General features: G+C 45.7%; 1 protein-coding gene across 2 annotated transcripts in view; it reads right to left on the bottom strand.

Moving 5' to 3' along the window:
* LOC144755115 (ADAMTS-like protein 2) overlaps positions 1 to 20,164 on the bottom strand; it is a 319,957-nt gene that overhangs the window by 66,520 nt on the left and 233,273 nt on the right. For both annotated transcript variants that reach the window (XM_078643636.1, XM_078643645.1), the window contains one exon: positions 6,494 to 6,664. In XM_078643636.1, the coding sequence (XP_078499762.1) occupies positions 6,494 to 6,664 (171 nt within the window). The remainder of the gene's footprint in view (positions 1 to 6,493; positions 6,665 to 20,164) is intronic.

The raw sequence follows: 20,164 nt of genomic DNA, 5'->3' as shown, positions 1-20,164 counted from the left end.
GGAGGACAGAAAATCAGTGATTGTGCTGAACAGAAGAACTAACACTTGTGATGTAAGAGAAAACTATTTTAATTGAATAATGAGGATGGAAGCAATACTTAAAGGAGGTGAAAGGTTGTTCGAAAAGAGGTAGTACCACACCTGAATTGAGGTGACTGAAAAGCATATAGGCAGAGAAGTGTCTAACTCAATTTGTAGGAGAAAGGCATTTCGATAGTTTGAGCCTTGAAGGGGTCAGCTGGTGTGCAAGATGGATTAGTTGAGACGGGAATCAGGAGAGAAGTGCAAGACAGTAGTGGAGTAAGGGTGTTTGGGCTGTGACAGTGTAGAATGGGGAAGTGCAACAGCAAGTAAAATAGATGGGGTGTCTAAAATAATGGCTCTTAAAGGAAAATTTGATCCCAAGTCTGTGGCTGAGATTGGAAAATGTGGAGTAAGTGACTGTCAGACCCTGTTCATGGGGCCACTGGGCAGACAAGAGGCTAATGAGCTTTAATTGTGGTGGTTGAGGTTGTTTGCCACCGGTGTCCTGAACTCTGTGTGATTGATGGCTCTGAAAACTGGACCAATTACAACTCTTTCGGCACATGACTTTCAGGGAAGAGAGGGCAAGCAGACACAGGTTTCTCTACGATGTAGTGTGGGGGACAAGAGCCCCAGAAATCAACAATCAGTCAACAGACACAATAAATGAATATCCAGACCGATGCTTATCATTATGAAAAAATATTACAGCAAAACTAAATACTTTACAATTCAATGGATACAACATACATGGTTGAAGAATGATGCCTTCTACCAGTGAGGCACTTCCCTTCCTGGTAATCGGCCTCCTTCCTACTACGGCCAAGATTCTTGCTTGTACCATCACCACCTTCATAGCAGTATTAGGCTCAGGGGCAGTTAGCTCAAATATTGTAACTGTTTTTAGTGTGCAGCTTAGTTCTAAAGTATATCGGGGCAGATATCCTTGCCCCTTGCGACATCTTTACAACACTGTTGTGTCACTTCTATGACGCAGTGGTGTCGTAAACAATGCGCCACTATGCAACATATTTACAACGTGACGCATCTAGTGAGAAGCGTCACATTGTAAAACCCTGTACTACATTATACCTGCGTCAGGTATAATGTATGCAGGGTGGGCGTTCCGGTCGCAAGGAAGCCCCGTCAAAGTGACGTAGTGAAATCTACAAGAATTTACGGAGTCACTTTTACGTGCCTGCTGCGCCAAATCCTTACGCATGCTTGTAGCAGGGGTAAGGGGTGACGCAGCATGTTAAGTATAGGCCGCCCCTGAGCATTGCTGGACTTGCGTCGCACTTGCGACACGACTCCTGTAATACACTGCTCTCACGACAAAAGATACAACACGCATCTGATTTATCATTGCGCCATGGTGCGCAGCATTGCAAATGTGATGCATCCGTGGTGGCGCAAGGGTAGTTTTACGTGTCGCATCTTTACTGGCACAACAGTCTCTAGTGGGCATGGCAGTATGTGCACCTTCATGCATCTCGTGAATGAGGAAGGCTAAGTCGAGTAGTATACCTCAAGTAGCTCTCAACACTCTTGACAGTCCTAAGTATGCAGCAGATGCAGTTCACCCTCCGACCATCACACTGTGGACTCCGTTGTGGGGACACAGCAGCTGCCCTTCTAGATGGCATTGAAAGCAAATTCAGAGGCAGGTTTCTGCAACAGCGCCCGGTTTAGCAGTGGCAGCCTTCTTGTTAGCTGTGGGCAGGCACAAAGCAGAGGCAGTTACTGGCCAAATCTTCTTACAGTGATATCTTCAGGAAGTGACATCCCCTGGACAGATCGGTCTCTCTCTACGGAGGTCTCTACAGAGGTGAAGCAGTCCTTTTTTTCTTTCATTGGTGGTGGCAGCAAAAGGTGATCAACTTTGTGGCTGGCTGCCAGCCATATCACATGTTGCTGGCACAAACCTGATACAGCTCACTTCATGAACTGTGCAGAGGCTGGGGGGACCTTTTCACAGAAAGGGTCTCCTGACACTCTTAGGGAGAATCAGCTTTCTCTGGGGTTCCTCTTGCTGGGAACTCACAGAGCTCTCCTCCAGGACAATCTCTCCTCAACAATGGCCAGGCACACATCTTCCCTCTCTCAGCAGGCAGGCTTGTAGGCTCTTTAGGAAGACCATCTGCTCCTCCAGCAGAAAGGGTTGACTTCAGGTGATGTCACCTCATCTCTGACAGGCTGGCTGTCAGGCAGATACTGAGTACTCTACAAAGCTCTCCCTTTCTTAGTTAAGAAGTTGAGACTAGAACGTGGTCTGATCTAGATCCCACTTTTATTCATATTTTCCAGACAGGGAATGTGGATCTACTGTCTCAAGCTTCAGAACTGGCTTGGTGGTTCTTGGAGCGAGGATTGGGACTTGCCATCTCAAATGTTACACACCTAGCAAGAACGTATTCTGATCACGCCCCAGTCAGTCTCACATGAATTTCACAAGGATATGGTCCCCCCCTGCAATACATGGAAGTTGCAGCCCTCTGCTTTACTTGATACAGTCTTTCAAACTGAATTGGAGGACGAAATCCAAGATTTTTTGCAAAGAAACAAGGGCTCGGTGGTTAGCGTAGAGACCATTTGGGAAGCTTTTAAAAAGTTACGCTTCGGAGCTTCTGCATATCAAAAAGCTCGGGAGTACTCCGAGACATAAGTAACACCCTGCGAAATCTAGAATCAGAGCGTAACACACTTGAGACAAGGCTTTTATCGGGACCTGATAGCAGCGCCCAACAAATATTTTGTGAGAAGTTCACAGACTACACGGACACAGCTACCCCCGAGGCAAGATTCAGGGGTAAATATTGGGTGGCTCGCCGTTACGGGGAAGGGGAACGACCGGGCAAAGCAATGGCAGAAACCATTGAAATGGCCCCTATCCTGCCTGAGGTGTACAAGTATTCATTGGAATCCGGCAAACTTACACCATCCATGAGGGAGGCACTCATTACTTCCCTACTCAAGCCGGGGAAGACACCTCTCCACTGCGACTCACATAGACCACTGTTTCTCCTCAACTGCGACACCAAAATCCTAGCCAAGATCATAGCTAATCGTCTTAGTCTCCTGATGGAAAGGTTGATTCTTCCTGACCAATCAGGTTTTGTGCCTGGGAGGGCTACTACATATAATCTGCAAACCCTTTTCACAATACTCAATAATGTCGCACCTGAGTTACCACTAGGGGCGGTCCTTCGAGATGCCACTAAGGTATTTGATTATGTTGAATGGGATTAGATCTTTGGGGTACTGCAGGCTAGGTTCCACATACAGCATGTATGTAAAGTGATGTTTTTCACAGCAGGTAGCACTGGGGCAGACTCCAAGCAGGAGCACTCTCAACAGGGGCACAAAGAAATGAATGTGTTCTGTCCCTGGGTGCCACCAGCCTTCTTTAAGCAGTAATCAGAGAAAAAAAATGTCAGGCCTTGACTAGAAGCATTCTCACCTTGAACAACAGAAACAGCAGTGCAACCCCTTACCCCTACCATCCACTCTACAAATGGCAGTACAAATGATGGTACAATCAACAGTCCCAGGCTGACAGAGACTTCATGGAATTTTAAAAGGTAGGCCTTTCCCCACCTTCCTTATTTTAGTGTCTCCACCTTTCAGTTGAAGGGATGCAAGAAATTCACTTCCACCGTCTGAGACCTAGAGGCATCCAATATGGATCTCACTGGCTTTAGTACTCAAGCACACACACACACACACAAACACACCCATCACCTGTTCACGCACATGCACTTTACATGCACACGAGATGTCAGTACAAAATTCTGGGTTTATACAATAGCAGAACTTTACATGAAAGTAGTCACTAGGCCACACTCACACTGACATAGATAAAAAAAGTCTGGTCACACTATAAATTCATAAATCATGGTATACTGCGACCACTGCTTTATGGGCTACACCCAGAACAGGGATCGTAGTCAATTGTCTTCTATGAGGGTACACTAGATACCCCTCTCCAGGTCACTGGCTTTAGTACTCAAGCACACACACACATACACAAACACCCATCACCTGTACATGCACACGCACTTTACATGCACACAAGATGTCAGTACAAAGTTCTGGGTTTCATACAATAGCAGAACTTTACATGAAAGTGGTCATTAGGCCACACTCACACTGACATAGATAAAAAGGTCTGGTCACACTATAAATTCATAAAACATGGTATGCTGCGACCACTGTTTTATTGGCTACACCCGACGACAGGGATCGTAGTCAATTGTCTTCTATGAGGGTACACTGGATGCGCCCCTCCAGGTCACAGGACAGGTCCTGGACCTTGCCTTGTCAGGGACAGTACAGGCTTAGGCCTCTGCACATACTTTAAATTAGGGTTACGCTAGGGCCAAAAATAAAAGTCAGGATACCAGTTTCACATTAAGTAAGGTACTCGGGGCAGTAGAACATAACTGTTTAACACACAGGGGACATTCGAGTTCCATGCAGGGGATAATACGGTTCCACTATGAATGTGGCCGCAGTGAAGAGATGATGTTTTGAAACAAACTGGATTTGGTGCTGTGGAAAGTTTGAAAAAGTGTACTCAAGGCAAGTGTATAGGTGCCACGCTTCTCTAGGATTGTATGATCACGCCTTTTGCCTGTGAGGGCTGCCATCTTGGTTTTAGAGTTCAGATGTCCAATCTAAACATTAACACGTCTCACAGAAATGCTGCACACAGTAAACATCCATTACACTAGAACTATATCAGTTTGGGTGCGTACATTTAAAGGTGTGAGTTAGACAAGGATGTAAGACCGAAGCAGGATAAGTGCTACACAATTGGCAAAGGCATGACAGGACTTGGATATTGACACTAAGATTACTTAAAAGACTACTAAAGGGATAGACTGACCAACAACTCAATCTGTCAATGAACAGGCAGAATTAAAGACCAGAGTGCTTCTTTTTGCTGGCATAGGGCCTCTGCTCTGCATTTCTTCACATTCCTCTTATCTAAAAGTAAAATGCACTTCTAAAGCTGCTTTATGCAGGACACCTGTGCTGCTTTCCCTCCCTCCGTCACCCACCATGTAAACAGATCCCTGTCACCTCTGTGCAACAGATGATACTTTTGTGATATCCTGCATGAGATATTCAGAAAAGATAAGTGATATGCATTTCACTAATACAGTCAGAGTTGCCACCACTGAACGCTGATAGTGCGCTTCCTTATGTTGCTGTTACGCGTGTATGTGTCTGTATGTGAATCCTGTACAACTCACCCCCTCTATTATTGCGGTTATGTGTGGGTTTTACGTTATTCAAATGTAATATATTCCTTCCCAGTTAGAGTTTTCGTAACAAGTTGTGGCTAAAATCCCTCTCTTTGGTAACGTACTACAACTCCTCCCTTCTCGGGTGCTGCGTTCGTCGTGTCGAGCGGTCTCTGGTGGTATGTTAACCCGTGTAAGAGCCATTAATAATGTTACTCGCGTGCACACGCGCTAATCTGATATCTAAAGCTTTCGCCTTTGTAATATTGCGAAGGCGTGCCTCGCCCGTGTTCTAAATCTTACCGGTGTTTGTTCGAATGGAGTGCCGCTGTTCTCCGCGTCGAGTTTCGGTTCGAATATCGTGTTGACGTCTTTACGTACTAGCGAGCTAGTCTCCCTTAAACGGATATCGGCTCGCGTGTTCAAAGTGGGTGTGTACTGTAGGGTTTAAAGCTCGCTCTTAATTCTGGGATATGAAGTGTGATGAAAAATATCGCGCTGTGTATGCTTACACGATACTAGATATAAACGCGTCCCTGCCAGCTTAGAAGTGCTAATCAATTTCATATGCAAGTAACATGATTTACAGATAACACATAAGTTCTATACGTTGGCGCCGAAATGCATCGGGATATGGGATTTGTAACGTTAATTGAAACATGAAGAAATTGTATTGATATGGAACATAAATGTGAATACAACATTTAACTATGAACTAAAGGATTTACAAATAAAATTCCAAGAAACTTTGAAGTTTATCGGGAACTTTGATTTATTTGGAGCTGGAGACACAGCAAATCTAGTGCCCAGGGAGACAGACCTAAAGTTAGGACCTGCTATACAAGACATTTAACTGACACTCCTGAGTGGGGAGTGATACCCAGGAGCACAGGAAATATAAGCTTACAATAGTAGCATACGCAGTGCTCGGACTATTATAATTCTAGGAATATTCAGAAAAGAGCCATGTATCACTGTAGGATACAAACACTAGCAAAACAAGGCATCTTTGGCAGTCTTCTGAACTGTGTACACCTGAATCTTATGGATTGTCATTGGTGGCGGCTAGGTCTATAGTAATATGCTACATTGAATGAACTTCAATGAGTATCCCGCAGCCAAAAAATGTCCTATCTCTCCGACACATTCACACTTTTACTATCTACATTACATGCTTCTCTCTCGGTGTGCATTACAGGCCTCTAAATCACTTGTATTACCTGTTCCCATTGTTGCTCTACCCAATGTGCAGGGCAGTTTTTCCCGCCACATGGGTGAACTGCCAGTGGTTTGTTGTCTTGGTCACACTGAGAGTTTGCAATCACCTCTCCTTCCATATTTTTGCAATCGATATGCCGGATCATCCGCCCCTCTCCACACTGGCCTGAGCACTGGGAAGACAAAAAACAGTATTTTAGTTTATATTCACACCAAACCCAATGCCTTTAAATCACATAAAAACACAGTAAACTGTAAATAAGTTGAAGTTAAATTATAGATTTACACCCAACTTGTCTGGCAACTCCCAGCCACTTACTCAGATGGGTTCTGTAGTAAAATATCTTTCTATTGCTTCAAAATGGGAATGTCAAAAGAGAATCAGGCTCCTGACTTAAGGGACATCTACCACTGGACACCGGAAGGGTCTACAGAAGTCAACAAGAGATATGTGAACCAGTGTTAAGAGTCGAAGATAAAAGAATTGACTAAGAGTGAGAGACATAGGAAGAGAGAGAGAAAAAGAGAGAGTGTGAGAGAGAGAGAGAGAGAGAGAGAGAGAGAGAGGGGTGAAAAGAGAGAAACCACTAAAAAAGAGCGAGACGGAGAGAAACATGTAGGCAACTATAGAGGTGGCAGGATGAAAAGGAGTAAGAGAGTTAAAGAAGATGGACTGACCAGGCAACAGAGAGAACAAGCATTTGCAATGCAATAGGTCTCGCATTAGGAAAGTGTGAGCTATTGGTATTGTAAATGACACATTTTTTAAATATGTGTTGGCTTTGAAAATATTTAAGGTAATAGAATTGTTATTCACAAAGCCAATAGCTTACACTTTCCTAATGCAAGTCATATTTGCTATGGCAATGCTTGTTGGTAGCAAGCAAGGACAGTGCTGTTATGGTGCTGAGTGTTGATGTGGTTGGGCTGAGTGATGTGGTGGTGTCCCTGAGTGATGTGGTGGTGTCCCCGAGTGATGAGTTGGTGTCCCAGAGTGATGTGGTGGTGTCCCCGAGTGATGTGGTGGTGTCCCCGAGTGATGTGGTGGTGTCCCCAGAGTGATGTGGTGGTGGCCCCAGAGTGATGTGGTGGTGCCCACGAGTGATGTGGTGGTGCCCCGAGTGATGTGGTGGTGCCCCCGAGTGATGTGGTGGTGTCCCCGAGTGATGTGGTGGTGTCCCCGAGTGATGTGGTGGTGTCCACGAGTGATGTGGTGGTGTCCACGAGTGATGTGGTGGTGTCCACGAGTGATGTGGTGGTGTCCACGAGTGATGTGGTGGTGCTCCTGAGTGATGTGGTGGTGCCCCTGAGTGATGTGGTGGTGCCCCTGAGTGATGTGGTGGTGCCCCTGAGTGATGTAGTGGTGCCCCTGAGTGATGTGGTGGTGCCCCTGGGTGATGTGGTGGTGCCCCTGGGTGATGTGGTGGTGTTCCTGAGTGATGGAGGGTGGAGTTGGAGGGTGGAGTTGGAGGGTTGAGGGTGGAGTTGGAGGGTGGAGTTGGAAGTTGGAGGGGGGAGTTGGAAGTTGGAGGGGGGAGTTGGAAGTTGGAGGGGGGAGTTGAAATTTGGAGGGGGAGTGGAAGTTGGAGGGGGGAGTGGAAGTTGGAGGGGGGAGTGGAAGTTGGAGGGGGGAGTTGGAGGGTGGAGGGGGGAGTTGGAGGGTGGAGTTGGAGTTGGAGGGTGGAGTTGGATTCAGTAAAACAAAAAATAAAAAAACACGTCTAACACGAAGAAGCTTAATTAGTGGTGTGCCACGATTTCTGTACGCAGTTTACGGCAAGCACATGGGTCTGCAAGGGGCATCGGGGGATACAACAGGACGGAGAATCCTCTTGTCCATTTAAAAAAGTGCTTGATCTGCAAGTAAAACGAAATGTAATCCCTTTACTCCTACACAACAGAAAGTCCATGTGAAGTTGTGCCCGCATTTAGAGCACTTCCATAATGGGTTCATGGTCTTCCCTGGTCATTCACCTGTTCTTTACATTTTAAGAAAAGTTAGCAATGTCCTATAAAAGAGCAGCTATCTAATGACAAAAGGGACTGGGTGTCGCTGGGGATGTTTCTAGCCAAACGTAACATTGCGCGACTGTCGGGGGTTACAACAACACCGACACTCCAGACGGGCCGAAAGATATGGACTGGTGTATGGTGGCCGAGAAGGTGGGTTATGAAAGTAGGGGCTGCCCCAAAAAGTGGGATCAAATCTGGGGTAAAGGGAATGTAAGTAGGGGGAGCCCATGTATACCCTCTAGATCCCGGGGGATCTAGAGATTGTTCAAATTCACGGGAGAGGGCGTTCATGGAGGTGGCTGGTGGGGAATGGAAAATGGCCACTACAACGCAGCCGTTTCCACGAAAGGCTTTACCACGTATGCATTAGAACGCATGCGTGGTTACCACGGAAGCCTTTACCACGCATACCTTTACTATGAGATGCGTAGTAAAGGCATGTGTGGTAAAGGAAAAAATATTTTAATAGGGGGCATACCCAATAAAAAAAAGTGTGAGTAAAAAGGGGGGTTGGGGGGATCCCCCCCAAAAAAGAAATTACGAAGCAAAATGAAGACAACCAGCATAGTTACAGAGGAAACGGAAAAAAACTTCCGCTTCCTCTTTACGACGTAGAACGTCATCAAGGAAGATGAAGGCGAAGAAACAACGACGTGAAGAGGTAAGGGGAATTAAAAAAGTAAAAAATATTGAGGGTTAAGGGCAGGGGTAAATAGTTGAAGGTTTGTGGGCTGGGGGACACGTAAGGGTACAGGGGAGGGGTATAACCTTTCCCAAGAATATGCCCTTACCATACATAAATTAACAACGAAAATCGTTGTTAATCTATGCATGGTAAAGGAATATTCGTGGGCAAGGTTATGCGTAAAAAAAGAATTCCGTTGTAAAGCATGCGTGGTAAAGGCATGCATTGCAACGGAATTCGTAGTAACGACATATAACCATTTGAGTAAAGAAAGGGAGATGCATTATATCTGGGTGAACAAACATATTCAAAAGCTCTAATGGTCTCGGAATGTTCTGATGTAACTGCTGCCACATGCCTCGTTATATTGATAGTAAATAGAAGTTTTAAAAAAGTGACTCCTCTCAGATTGACATGGCTGTTTCCTGGAAGAAGCGATAGAGTGCGGACAGTGGTATGCAGTGGTATGCAGTGCGGGCGGTGGTATGCAGTGCGGACGGTGGTATGCAGTGCGGACGGTGGTGTGCAGTGCAGGCAGTGGTGTGCAGTGCAGGCAGTGGTGTGCAGTGCAGGCGGTGGTGTGCAGTGCAGGCAGTGGTGTGCCGTGCGGGCAGTGGTATGCAGTGCGGGCAGTGGTATGCAGCAGCCCCTTGTCTGTGCAGGAGGCGGTAGTAACTCCAGCTGCAGACGTGCTGTCTTCCAGACCCTGCCCCACCGAGCAGGTTCTGCCAGTGCTTCTGACTCAACCGGCTCTCAGGACCTTTGCCTCCGCTCCTTATTTGATTCAAATCTCTCTGTTGCCCTTTCAAATACAGGCTGCTGTTAGCAACAACCATTCCACGGGGCAACTCCCAGGCTGTCACCGGTAAAGAGCAAACTCTGCTGCCTTGCTGTATTTCCACAAAAGCTGTTTCCCTTCTGAGGCCACCGATTACACCAGAGAGGAAGCAGCAACTCTTGTTGTAGTCCCGGCTTCTCCACTTGACTAAGCGGTGTGCTCCTGGGTAGATTACTTTACCCTTCTCTGGCTCCATTTCCTTATGTGTAAAATTGGTAGGACCAACAGTAGGCTTACGTCATTGTTAAACAACGTGTACAAAGGCCCAAGATACTATGCATTCACCATGGACAGTTCTAGAGGTACCCCCACTCTCTTCACAGGCAGGCAGTATGAGCACATACGAAGAGGGTGTGGCGCAGCGACCAGAGCTGCCGTCATTGGAGCTGGAGGGACCCAGGGTCCAGTGTCGGCGTCAGCTCAACATCCTGTGATTCTGGGCAGATCACTTGATCTATGGACAGTGCCTGGATACCCTCATGGATGATAAGCCGCGCTATATAAATCTACGAATTACAATACATCTCAACAGAATCAGTCCTTTGGGGAGGCCTGCTTGGGTGTAGCAGGGAATCAACCTCGCCATATGATGCTGCCGAAGCTTAGTCCCAGCGCACCAGGCATAGGGTAGCTCAGATCCCACAGCACATACGTGTCCTCCTAGCCAGGGCTTGTCTTCAGAGGGCGAGCACCAGTGTTTGTAAACTCCACCTGACTTTTTCCAGCTGGTAGTGTCTGGTCTTAAGATCTGCGCGATGGGCCACGAGACAAACATTTTGGGGGAAACGCTAAATAAATGTAATAAATAGATACAACCATTTCACTCTTTTTCATTCCATTTATTTGTGCTCTATGTCCGTGCCTGGTGTGGACACCCCACCCCATAGGGATTCCCATCCACCATCAGTGGAAGCTGTGCAGCTTTTCTTAAGAGTCGCAGACTTCTCGACCAGGCCGCTCTGTCTCTCCCTCCCTCTCTCGGACACCGGGGGCTTAAGGCCCCTTCCATCGAGATGCTTTTTTGGCCTCCTTCCATGGGACAGGACTGTACACTACAAATACTAAAATAAACAATACTCTCTTCTGATGGGTTTATGTGGCTAACTTGGATCAGCTGGTCTGTCTTATTTTTGGCAAGATGGCTCAGCGAGTTTAACACTGGCAGCAGGCGCCTGTTGTGTTTACACGGTCATGATTTTGAATAAGAGTAGGGCCATCTCTGCCATCCATCCGTCTGAGGTTGATCAAGTGAATACTATGGACTGGGTAATAGTAAGACGCTACTAGCCGGTGCCTACCTTGCACATAGTTTTATATCAACGCTGTTAATAGACAATCATCGCGACAGCAGATTTAACACCAAATGCAAAAAGAAAAGACGTTTTTGGGTTTCCAAAACTTTTCTTAGATGTGTATTTCACCAAATAGAAGTCTATTCCAGCAAAAAAAGACAGAATTGTTATGTTAATCAGCAACAGCTATAGCTTTTCTCGTGTTTGTGTTCATGAACTATTTCCCTTCCAGAATTGCAAATTATAAACAAAGGGCTGGCTTTTACTCTGGAAAAACCCAAACTTAACATAAATTCACCTGAAACAGAAGGCATATTTTGCATTCAGCTGGACGAGCTGCTGGCGCATGCTGAGTTGGTTGAGCGCCTGCTGCGGAGATGTGTGTGCTCTGCTCGTGTTACACTGCCAGGCCTGCCCCGCTTCCCCGACACCCCTCCACCTCTTCTGTGTTTGTGCCCAAGGCTCGGCCCCTGCGTGTGATAATGATTACAAAAATCTCCACCTCAAGGAATAAACAGCGATAAAAAGGTTGTAAATTGGAAGCGCGTTTGCTCCAAGGCTGCTCGGCCAGTGAACGTGAATGTTTAGTTCGTGAGGAAACAACAACTAAGGCTTGTGCCTTCCGTGAACCCTGCGCAGCTTTCACCCCTGAGGAAGTCCTCTTCCCTTCACACTACAGGCAGCGAGACCTTTCTTGAGACCACCCAGGGCGCCGAGGCAGGGCACACATGTGGCCTTGTGAGGCGGCGCGGGAGTTCACTCATAGGCAGCGGTGCCGGTTTAATCCATTGCACCTGCCGCCATTTTTTCGGGAGCCAGTGGAGATGCACCTACCTCCAAGCGGCCTGAGAAGGAGAGATCAGGAGAAGAGAGCTCAGGACTGCTGCCGATCTGACCGGAGATAAAGATATATAAACGAGGACGGAGGCGCCCCAGAGGGCTCCACAAACAAGCCTTTCTTCCCTGATTGCATTGGCCGTGTCACAACCCAGTGATCGGGAGAGTGCCGCCACGCTGCCCGCGGCGACCCGGAAGCTCTTGGAAGCTCTTGGCCGGCCGGCCAATCCGCTCGCGGCCGACCGGAAGTCCCGCCTCCCCAGGTCCGCGAGCTGCCGGCGCATGGAGCGCCCTGCCGTCCGGTGTAGCCCGGGTCCCCAGGAGGGGGCCGGGGAGAAGGAGGAGTGTGGCGCCTGTTGCGGGGCTCCTCTGACCTGAGGGAGCCCCGATTTAGATGGAGACGCGCCGTGAGGAGCCCCGCCGGAAGAGCGCAGTTGGTGAGTGGGGCCCAGGGCTGATGTAAAGTGCGTGCATGCCTGTTTGTATGCGTGGGGGGGGGAGTGTGTGCGTGTGTGCGTGAGGGAACGTGTGTGCACATGCGTGACTGTGTGTGATTGAGAGAGAATGCGAGGTAGCGGATAGTGTGCCTGTATGTGTGCCTGTATGGGTGCTGTATGCCTGCGTGTGCATGCGCGCGCCTGTGTGTGTGTGTGCGTGCGTGCATGCAGAGAGGTGGGGGCTGCCTGTGTGTGAGCAAGGGCTTTGCGCATGCGCAGCGGCTTTGCGCATGCGCAGCTACCAGACGCTCGCTCCCGAGGTCAAATCCGACCCTGAAAACGCTCGTAACACTTTGGTGTCCACTCTCCTGAAAACGGATCACATTAGTTGTCGAGCTGACAGCATTCATGCTTCGCATGAATGCTAACGTCAGCTCGACCTAAACAAGCATTTGCAATGCAATAGGTCTCGCATTATTTAAGTTTGAGCTATTATTATTGTAAATGGCAATGTTTTTTGCTTTATGCTATAGTTTTCTTATGTACATAAAAAGCTACATATAAAGTATTTGTTGTTAAAATTATTTATGCAGTATTTAAATTTGTTTGCATAAAAGATTACAAGAATATCTTAGCAAAAAAGTTAAACTTTTTAATGGTAATTGACTAAATGTCCATTTGTACATTTTAATTTCAAATAGGTAAGTGTAAACATCACAAATATATTGTGCAAACAGTGCAAAATATTTTAGCCCTAAATATTTTTGTTTTACGAGGTAGTTTGTAAGAAAATGATTGTAAAAGGCAAACACTGTAATTAAAATGTAACATATAACAGTACAGTTATGGCTAGTAAACATACATTAGTAGTATAGTATAATTGTAAACAAGATGTAAATAAGACTACAGAAATTAGCATGAATTATCACTTTAACATCAACTTTACAAACATTTTGAAAACACGATCACAGCTGGTAATCATGCATTGGCTTGTTATTACAAGCATTTCATTTTAATAAATATTTCTGATTCCCAAAAACAAATATGACAGTCTCTCAAAATAATGGCTTTTCAGTTTTAGTTGTATTTTTGATCTCCATGTCATCAAGTACTCATGAATATTACTGCCCCATGGACAGAGTCTGGCTTTACATGTCTACATATCAACATCCAATTCCATGAACACCCATCGCATGCCAGGGATGACCATCACCGCTGGTGAAGAGAAGCACAATTGGGTCAAGAATGCCCACAATACGTTGTGGTCCCATTATACCAGGGATGGGCTCAATAATGCCAAAGATGCCAACATCATGCCAAGCATTGCTAGACTAAAAGTGGGAATAATTCTAACAGGGACACCACCAATAAATTAAGAAGGAACACCATTACGCTAAGGCAAGCATTACCGCCTTCGGGTAAAGTCCGCGCTATATAAAAATGCATAAATACATGAATAAAGAAATACCGCCTTCGGGTAAAGTCCGCGCTATATAAAAATGCATAAATACATAAAAAAATAAATACCGCCTTCGGGTAAAGTCTGCGCTATATAAAAATGCATAATTAAATAAATAAATACATACCGCAAAACATCCTCGTTACTCTGCCGGCCTGCGACCAGGAAGTCAGGCAGGCCGGCGCGACACCCGGAAACAGGAAGTAGGAGGGCGGGAGCCTACCCCGCCTCCCACGGAAGAGCCGCGATTGGAGCCGTGTTGGGAGCAGGGAGCACCGGAGCAGGCAGGAGCCTACCCTGCGCCCCGGTGCCGAAGGAGGGAAGAAGAGTCCTGCTGCCGGGCCTTGCAGCTGAGGAGAGGAAGCCGGTGAGTGCGTTGCTGAGCGGCGGGCGGGCGGAGGGAGAGGAGCATGTAGGCGCGGGGGGGAGGCGGCCTGTGTATGTGTGTGTATGTGTGTGCGTGCGTGTGTGTATGTGTCTTGGAGTGCGTGTGTGTGACTGTGAGGGAGGGGGTGTGTGTGTGAGCGAGTGTCTGTCTGCGACGTGTGTGTGTGTGTGTCTGTGTGTGTGCATGCATGCATGCGCGGTAGGCTGGGAGGGCGGCGCATGCGCAGTAGGCTGGGAGGGCGGCGCAGGACGGAACGTGCGCGTTCGCGCAGCCAAATCCGACTGCTAAAAATCGTGCCAGTTTTGTGTCCCTCATTCCCCGGCATCAGACAGCTATAGAGTCTCTGTCCCTGTTCCAGGGCGAGACCTAAAAACAGGGAGATAGAAAGGTAGATTACAAAGAATGGGCTCAAAAGAGTGAAAGAGGAAATGAGATGGACTGACAAGGAAAGTGAGGGGGCGAACAAGAAGAGGGATGGAGAGATGAAGAAAGTTGAGGTCCACTAGAAACTGGAGGGAATGTAAGGCTGCCTGAAAAAGCAGCAGAGGAAGGAAAGTTTAAGAGAAAATGAGTGCTAAAGAGCAAAAGTGGGGAAAAACCACCAAAAGGCTGTACCAAAAGGGGACAGTGTGTTGGACATGTACTAATGTTGTGAACTGAGTATGCCACACTGGTGATAATATCAACAGGGAGATTTAGAGTCATTCATGTTTTATTTTTTTGTATTTATTTATTATTTTGTCTCCAAATAACAATATAATACATAACATACAGCAGACCCCATCTTCAATAGCACCTCATAGATCAGTCAGTGTACACCATTATACCAGGTAGATTGACATTACAACTTATTCAGTGGGAAGGGGGAAGACTTAGATCAGTGTATGTACATTTTCCGGTCTCCGTTGAAAGAAATCAATGCATACCATTCCCTTTCTTCTACCTCCAAAGGCTCCACTCATCTGCTCCTCCTCTTACATTTCTCAAAAAGAGTGAAGGAATTCGTGTATGCATTTGTGACATAAAAAGACCAGTGCAGACAGAGTTATAGGAGTTGTATAGTTACATTACAGGAAGCAAATGGCAGGGTCGGGGTCGGAAGAAAAAGTGAACAAAAGTAACTCGGTTAGTTCTCGGGCAGCATTGGTAGAAAGCATACCATGGTATGCTTTCTACCTATGCTGCCCGAGAACTATACAACTCCTATAACTCTGTATGCACTGGTCTTTTATGTCAAAAATGCATACATGACCTGCTTCACTCTTTTTGGAATGTCGCTCTCACTGCATATGCTAATAACGCTTCACGATGACTATGATGTATTTTTTTGATGCTTTACGCCGTATTGACAAATCTCATATCCCGCTCTCTCTGCCCTTTCTTTCATGCGCGTTCCTTCTCCATCGCCCCCTCCCACCCCTGCCTGTCAATGTTCAAATTAACCCAAAAATATTGCATGGCGATATCGCGCATTGCCTTGTAATATGATCTTTATTACTGCACTACCCCTACTTCTCCAACTATGTTACTACTATGCATGCTCCATTATACATACTATGTCGGGCGCCACACAATGATCCTCATGTGGATCATGCTTACTCCCATACACATTGGTTTATTGTACTGTTACGTGCTAATATGTTGTTCTGTGTCCAATTTTATTTTGACATTCTTTCCCCTGATGTCCGTATGTCCATGCTCAAATATTATTTGGCACTGTCACCTTGGCCCCCACTTGTCTATGTATCTTGTTTTAATGTACAGCCCTGAAGAAGCCGCAGGCCAGATGGCCATGTAAGGGGTCGAAACACGTGTTGGCTGTTTGTCACCTTTGCCAATCCAACTCAGAAATCTTAAATCGCCTACATATAAAGACTTTTCACCACAAAACCAGCGTATTGGAATTTTGCCTGAATCAAAACGACTACGTAGACTTGTCCAGACATCTCATTCTAGAACTATTGTGGAATTAGTGTGATAGGAGTTTCCCCCTGTCCAGGGCAAGTACCGAAAAATAGACCTACCCAACTTTATACGGCGAGTAAAGGATCGGGACCGTTCACCACCTTTTTCCTCACTATGATCATATCATTGTTGGACCCTTCATCTAGCATCAGTGAATATATGACATTACAACGCAAACAATTACAAAGCATGCCTTTACAATGCGGTTTTTACATCGCAACTACCATTACAGCGCATTATTTTACAACGGATGCCATTACAACGCATTTTTAGAAACTACCATTACAACGCGTACTATTACAACGCATACCATTACAATGCATAATACTTTGGGGTAACATTGGGGTAAGTGTTGGATAGAATAGGGGTAAAAATTACTACTCCCACTCCAGTGAGTGCAACGGTAGGGTGAGTGTTGGATAGTGTAGGGGTAAAAATGATCATTCCCACTCCAGTGAGTGCAACAGTAGGGTAAGTGTTGGATAGTGTAGGGGTAAAAATACTATTCCCATTTACCCCAAAACCAATACCCACTCTAAAACAAAAAAATTCCCATTACTTACCTTATAATGTGTTGTAATGGCATGCGTTGTAATGGCATGTGTTGTAGTGAAATGCGTTGTAATAGCATGTGATGTAAAAGCAGTTGCGTTGTAACAGCTGCGTTGTAAAGGTAGTGAGGTGTAATGGGTGTTTCCCAGCAAGAGTTCCTGTGAATGTGACTCCGTTCGGTCAGCAGGAAAATCAGTCAAAATCTCTCACACAATTCTAGACCCTTTTCCTTACTGAAGAAACTACCCAGCCCCAGCTGAAATATCTGTTGTGCCTCCTACCCAGTAACGCATTCACCATCTAGGTGCAGATCTCCTAATGTCTGACGTCCCCCCTCAAGCCATTGTTGCATTAGATTTATCCACAAGTTAAGCCCAAAGTAACTATTGTGGTAATTAGCCAAGTGAGTTATGCCCACCCCTAGTTTAAAGTTCTTCTAGGGTGTCGACCATATGACTCAGAATGATATTGAGCATAAGCCTACAATTGCCCAATATGTAGTCACCATCTTCAGATTAATTTCTAGATCCTCTTCTATTTAGGTTTAGCTTTATTAAGAGTTTTCTTGTCCATACTTATTAACCTTGTTATTTTTTTAATTAAGTCCCCTTCTGCACTAGGGAGATAGTGAAGTCACATGCTACTCTAAACTATGGTTACAGGTAACTAACATTTTTCTTTTGTAATGTGAATCTCCTCTAGCGTCACGTACTGTGAATAGACTACATAGCAGTTCTGAGTGTTAGTCGAAAAAAGGGGAGTGCTGGTAGTTGAAAATAACTGGTTTACACCTCCTGTCCTCCCTTCTTGAGTGAACATCTCTATTTGTTAAGTTGTCTACTGACGACCAGTGTAGGAATGTAGATTAATATTTGGGTTGGACAAATGTCCACCTCAAAGATAAGTTCACCACTTGTTGGATGTCACATAAATTAAATTAAATAAACCTGTGCTCAATTCCTAATATGTGAAACAAAGCACACAGGCTTAAATCAAAGGCAATGTTTAAAGTATGTAAGCAGTGCATACAAAGTAGAAAAAGTCAAACCACAATAAAACTCCACAACCAATTTAGAAATATAGAGACAAATGTTATGAGTAAAATAAGGCCAACATGACAAAAATCCAGTGAGGGGGAATCAGAAATATGAAGATTTAAGTGAAAACAGCCCATTAAAATCACAATGCATCAATGGTAGTCTGTGGAAGGGGTACACCGGACCTAGGTGAAACTTGAGGCCTACTGTAATGGAGCCCTGGTCGGATACAAGTGGATCGGTCCTGGTGAAAGTCTGGAAGTCAAAAAAGTTCAGAACCATTTCAAAATCCCAAATTCTTTAGAAGACAAATCCTCCTAGAGCAGGCCACCCCTAAATTTGTAGCCACCGCGATGCTGAAATTTAATCTCGAACTGTGGAACTGGCTCTCAAATACATTTCCCCACAGGTAACCCTGACGCTATGGAAGAAATGTTTTTTCAAATCTTCCAGACTTTCTTCTGGTGCTCAAACAGCCACAGGAGTGTCTTAGAGGGTACATGCTGGTTGGGTCCTTCTGCCATATACTCTATTCATGCCCAGAAACACAGCAGTACAGGGAATTAGTAAAGGAATGTTTGATACAAGTCAATGGACTTGTCACTGGACATGGGATCACCTTCTCCCCAAATGAATTTGCATTAAATATATGGGGGGGAGCTGGGATACCCAAACACACAAAGCTATGGTTAGTCATAGGCTAGACAGCCGCCAAACGCAATGTCGCCTGAAGCTGGGGGGTACAGAAGACAACAGATCTGGGACTAGATCTGTGAACTGTCTGCCCTACATCATATTTTCCTGTGACCACTATTTGAGTTCCTTTTGTAATTTGCTCATAATAACCAGTAGCTCGTCCCAATCCCAAATGGCTGTGACCACTGATTCAAGAGCCACTCCTCTATTTATTCAGAGTTTTATATAGCGCGAACAAGATCTTTACAGATATCAGAGCGCTTCACAAAACAGGGGGTGACGATAGCATGAGGGTGACGCGACATAATATTGGGTGCAAATATAAACTTCAGTAGCATGATCGGATAGCAGTCAAGTTCTAATAGAATGACAGTAAACAATCAGATAGGCGAAAATAAAAGACGATACTGAGTCTTACATACAACTACGATAAAAATCAGGAGAACTTATGCTATAAGTATCTAAAAGTTACAGGGAGCAAGGGGAAGGGGCCTCGATACACAGTAGGCTAACATGAATAGTCTAATAATAGATATTTAGTGAGTAGCATAAAAGGATCGACTGACCATCATGTAATTGTGGCAAACAAGAGGAATAAACAAATATAGATCATGCAAATATGACATTATTTGACATTAGACAAACATGAAACCAGTAATACCCAAGCGGCACGAAAGTCACTGAGGAACAGACATTAAAGTTCAGGTGAACTTAGCCATGAGGATGGCTTTCACCTGTTTCTTAAAGAGGGCCGTGGAGGAGATAAGCCTGGTTTCGGGAGGGAGTCCGTTCCAGATCCTCGGCGCCATCCCTGAGAAGGAGCGTTTGTATGTTTTTTCCTTCCGGAATCTGCGAGGTTTCAAGAGTAGATTTTTTGAACTTCTATTGGATCTCGATCCTCCTGATATAGTTAGCTTTTGAGTGAGGTAGTTAGGTGCATTGTGGTGTACAGCCGCGTGTGTCATCACAGCAATTTTCAGTTGTATTCTGGCTTCAAAGGGCAGCCATTTCAGAGATTTCAAGTCAGGGGTTATATGAGAGTGTTTTCTTGAGCCCGTAATGAGTCTCGCGGCAGCGTTCAAAGAGGCTCTTAGGGGTGCAGTTGTTGCTAAAGGGAGACCACTGAGGGTCACAATTCCATAGTCTATGCGGGGGATGACGAGGGCTTGTACTGCATTTTGGAAGTCTTTGGCTGGGAGGAAGGGTTTCAACTTTCTCAATGTGTTGATTTGGAAATTAGCTCCTTTCGTTGCTTTGCTAATGTGCTGTTGCATGTTGAGCTTTGCGTCAAGTGTGATACCTAAGGATTTCGCGGAGTCCACGATGGTGGGCCGGACATTGAGTGCTGTTAAGTGGTTGAGCCAAAGTTGGGTGGTGGTAGATTTCGCAGGGGGTGCTATCAAAAGGAACTCAGTTTTCAGAGCATTTAGTTTGAGGTGGTTGTCGGCCAACCACGATTGGGTCTTTGTGAGAG

This window comes from Lissotriton helveticus, chromosome 1_1, assembly GCF_964261635.1.
Source record: "Lissotriton helveticus chromosome 1_1, aLisHel1.1, whole genome shotgun sequence".
In the NCBI taxonomy this organism is placed as follows: domain Eukaryota; kingdom Metazoa; phylum Chordata; class Amphibia; order Caudata; family Salamandridae; genus Lissotriton; species Lissotriton helveticus.
The sequence above is the reverse complement of the archived record's forward strand: the minus strand, read 5'-3'. Positions and strand labels throughout refer to the sequence as shown.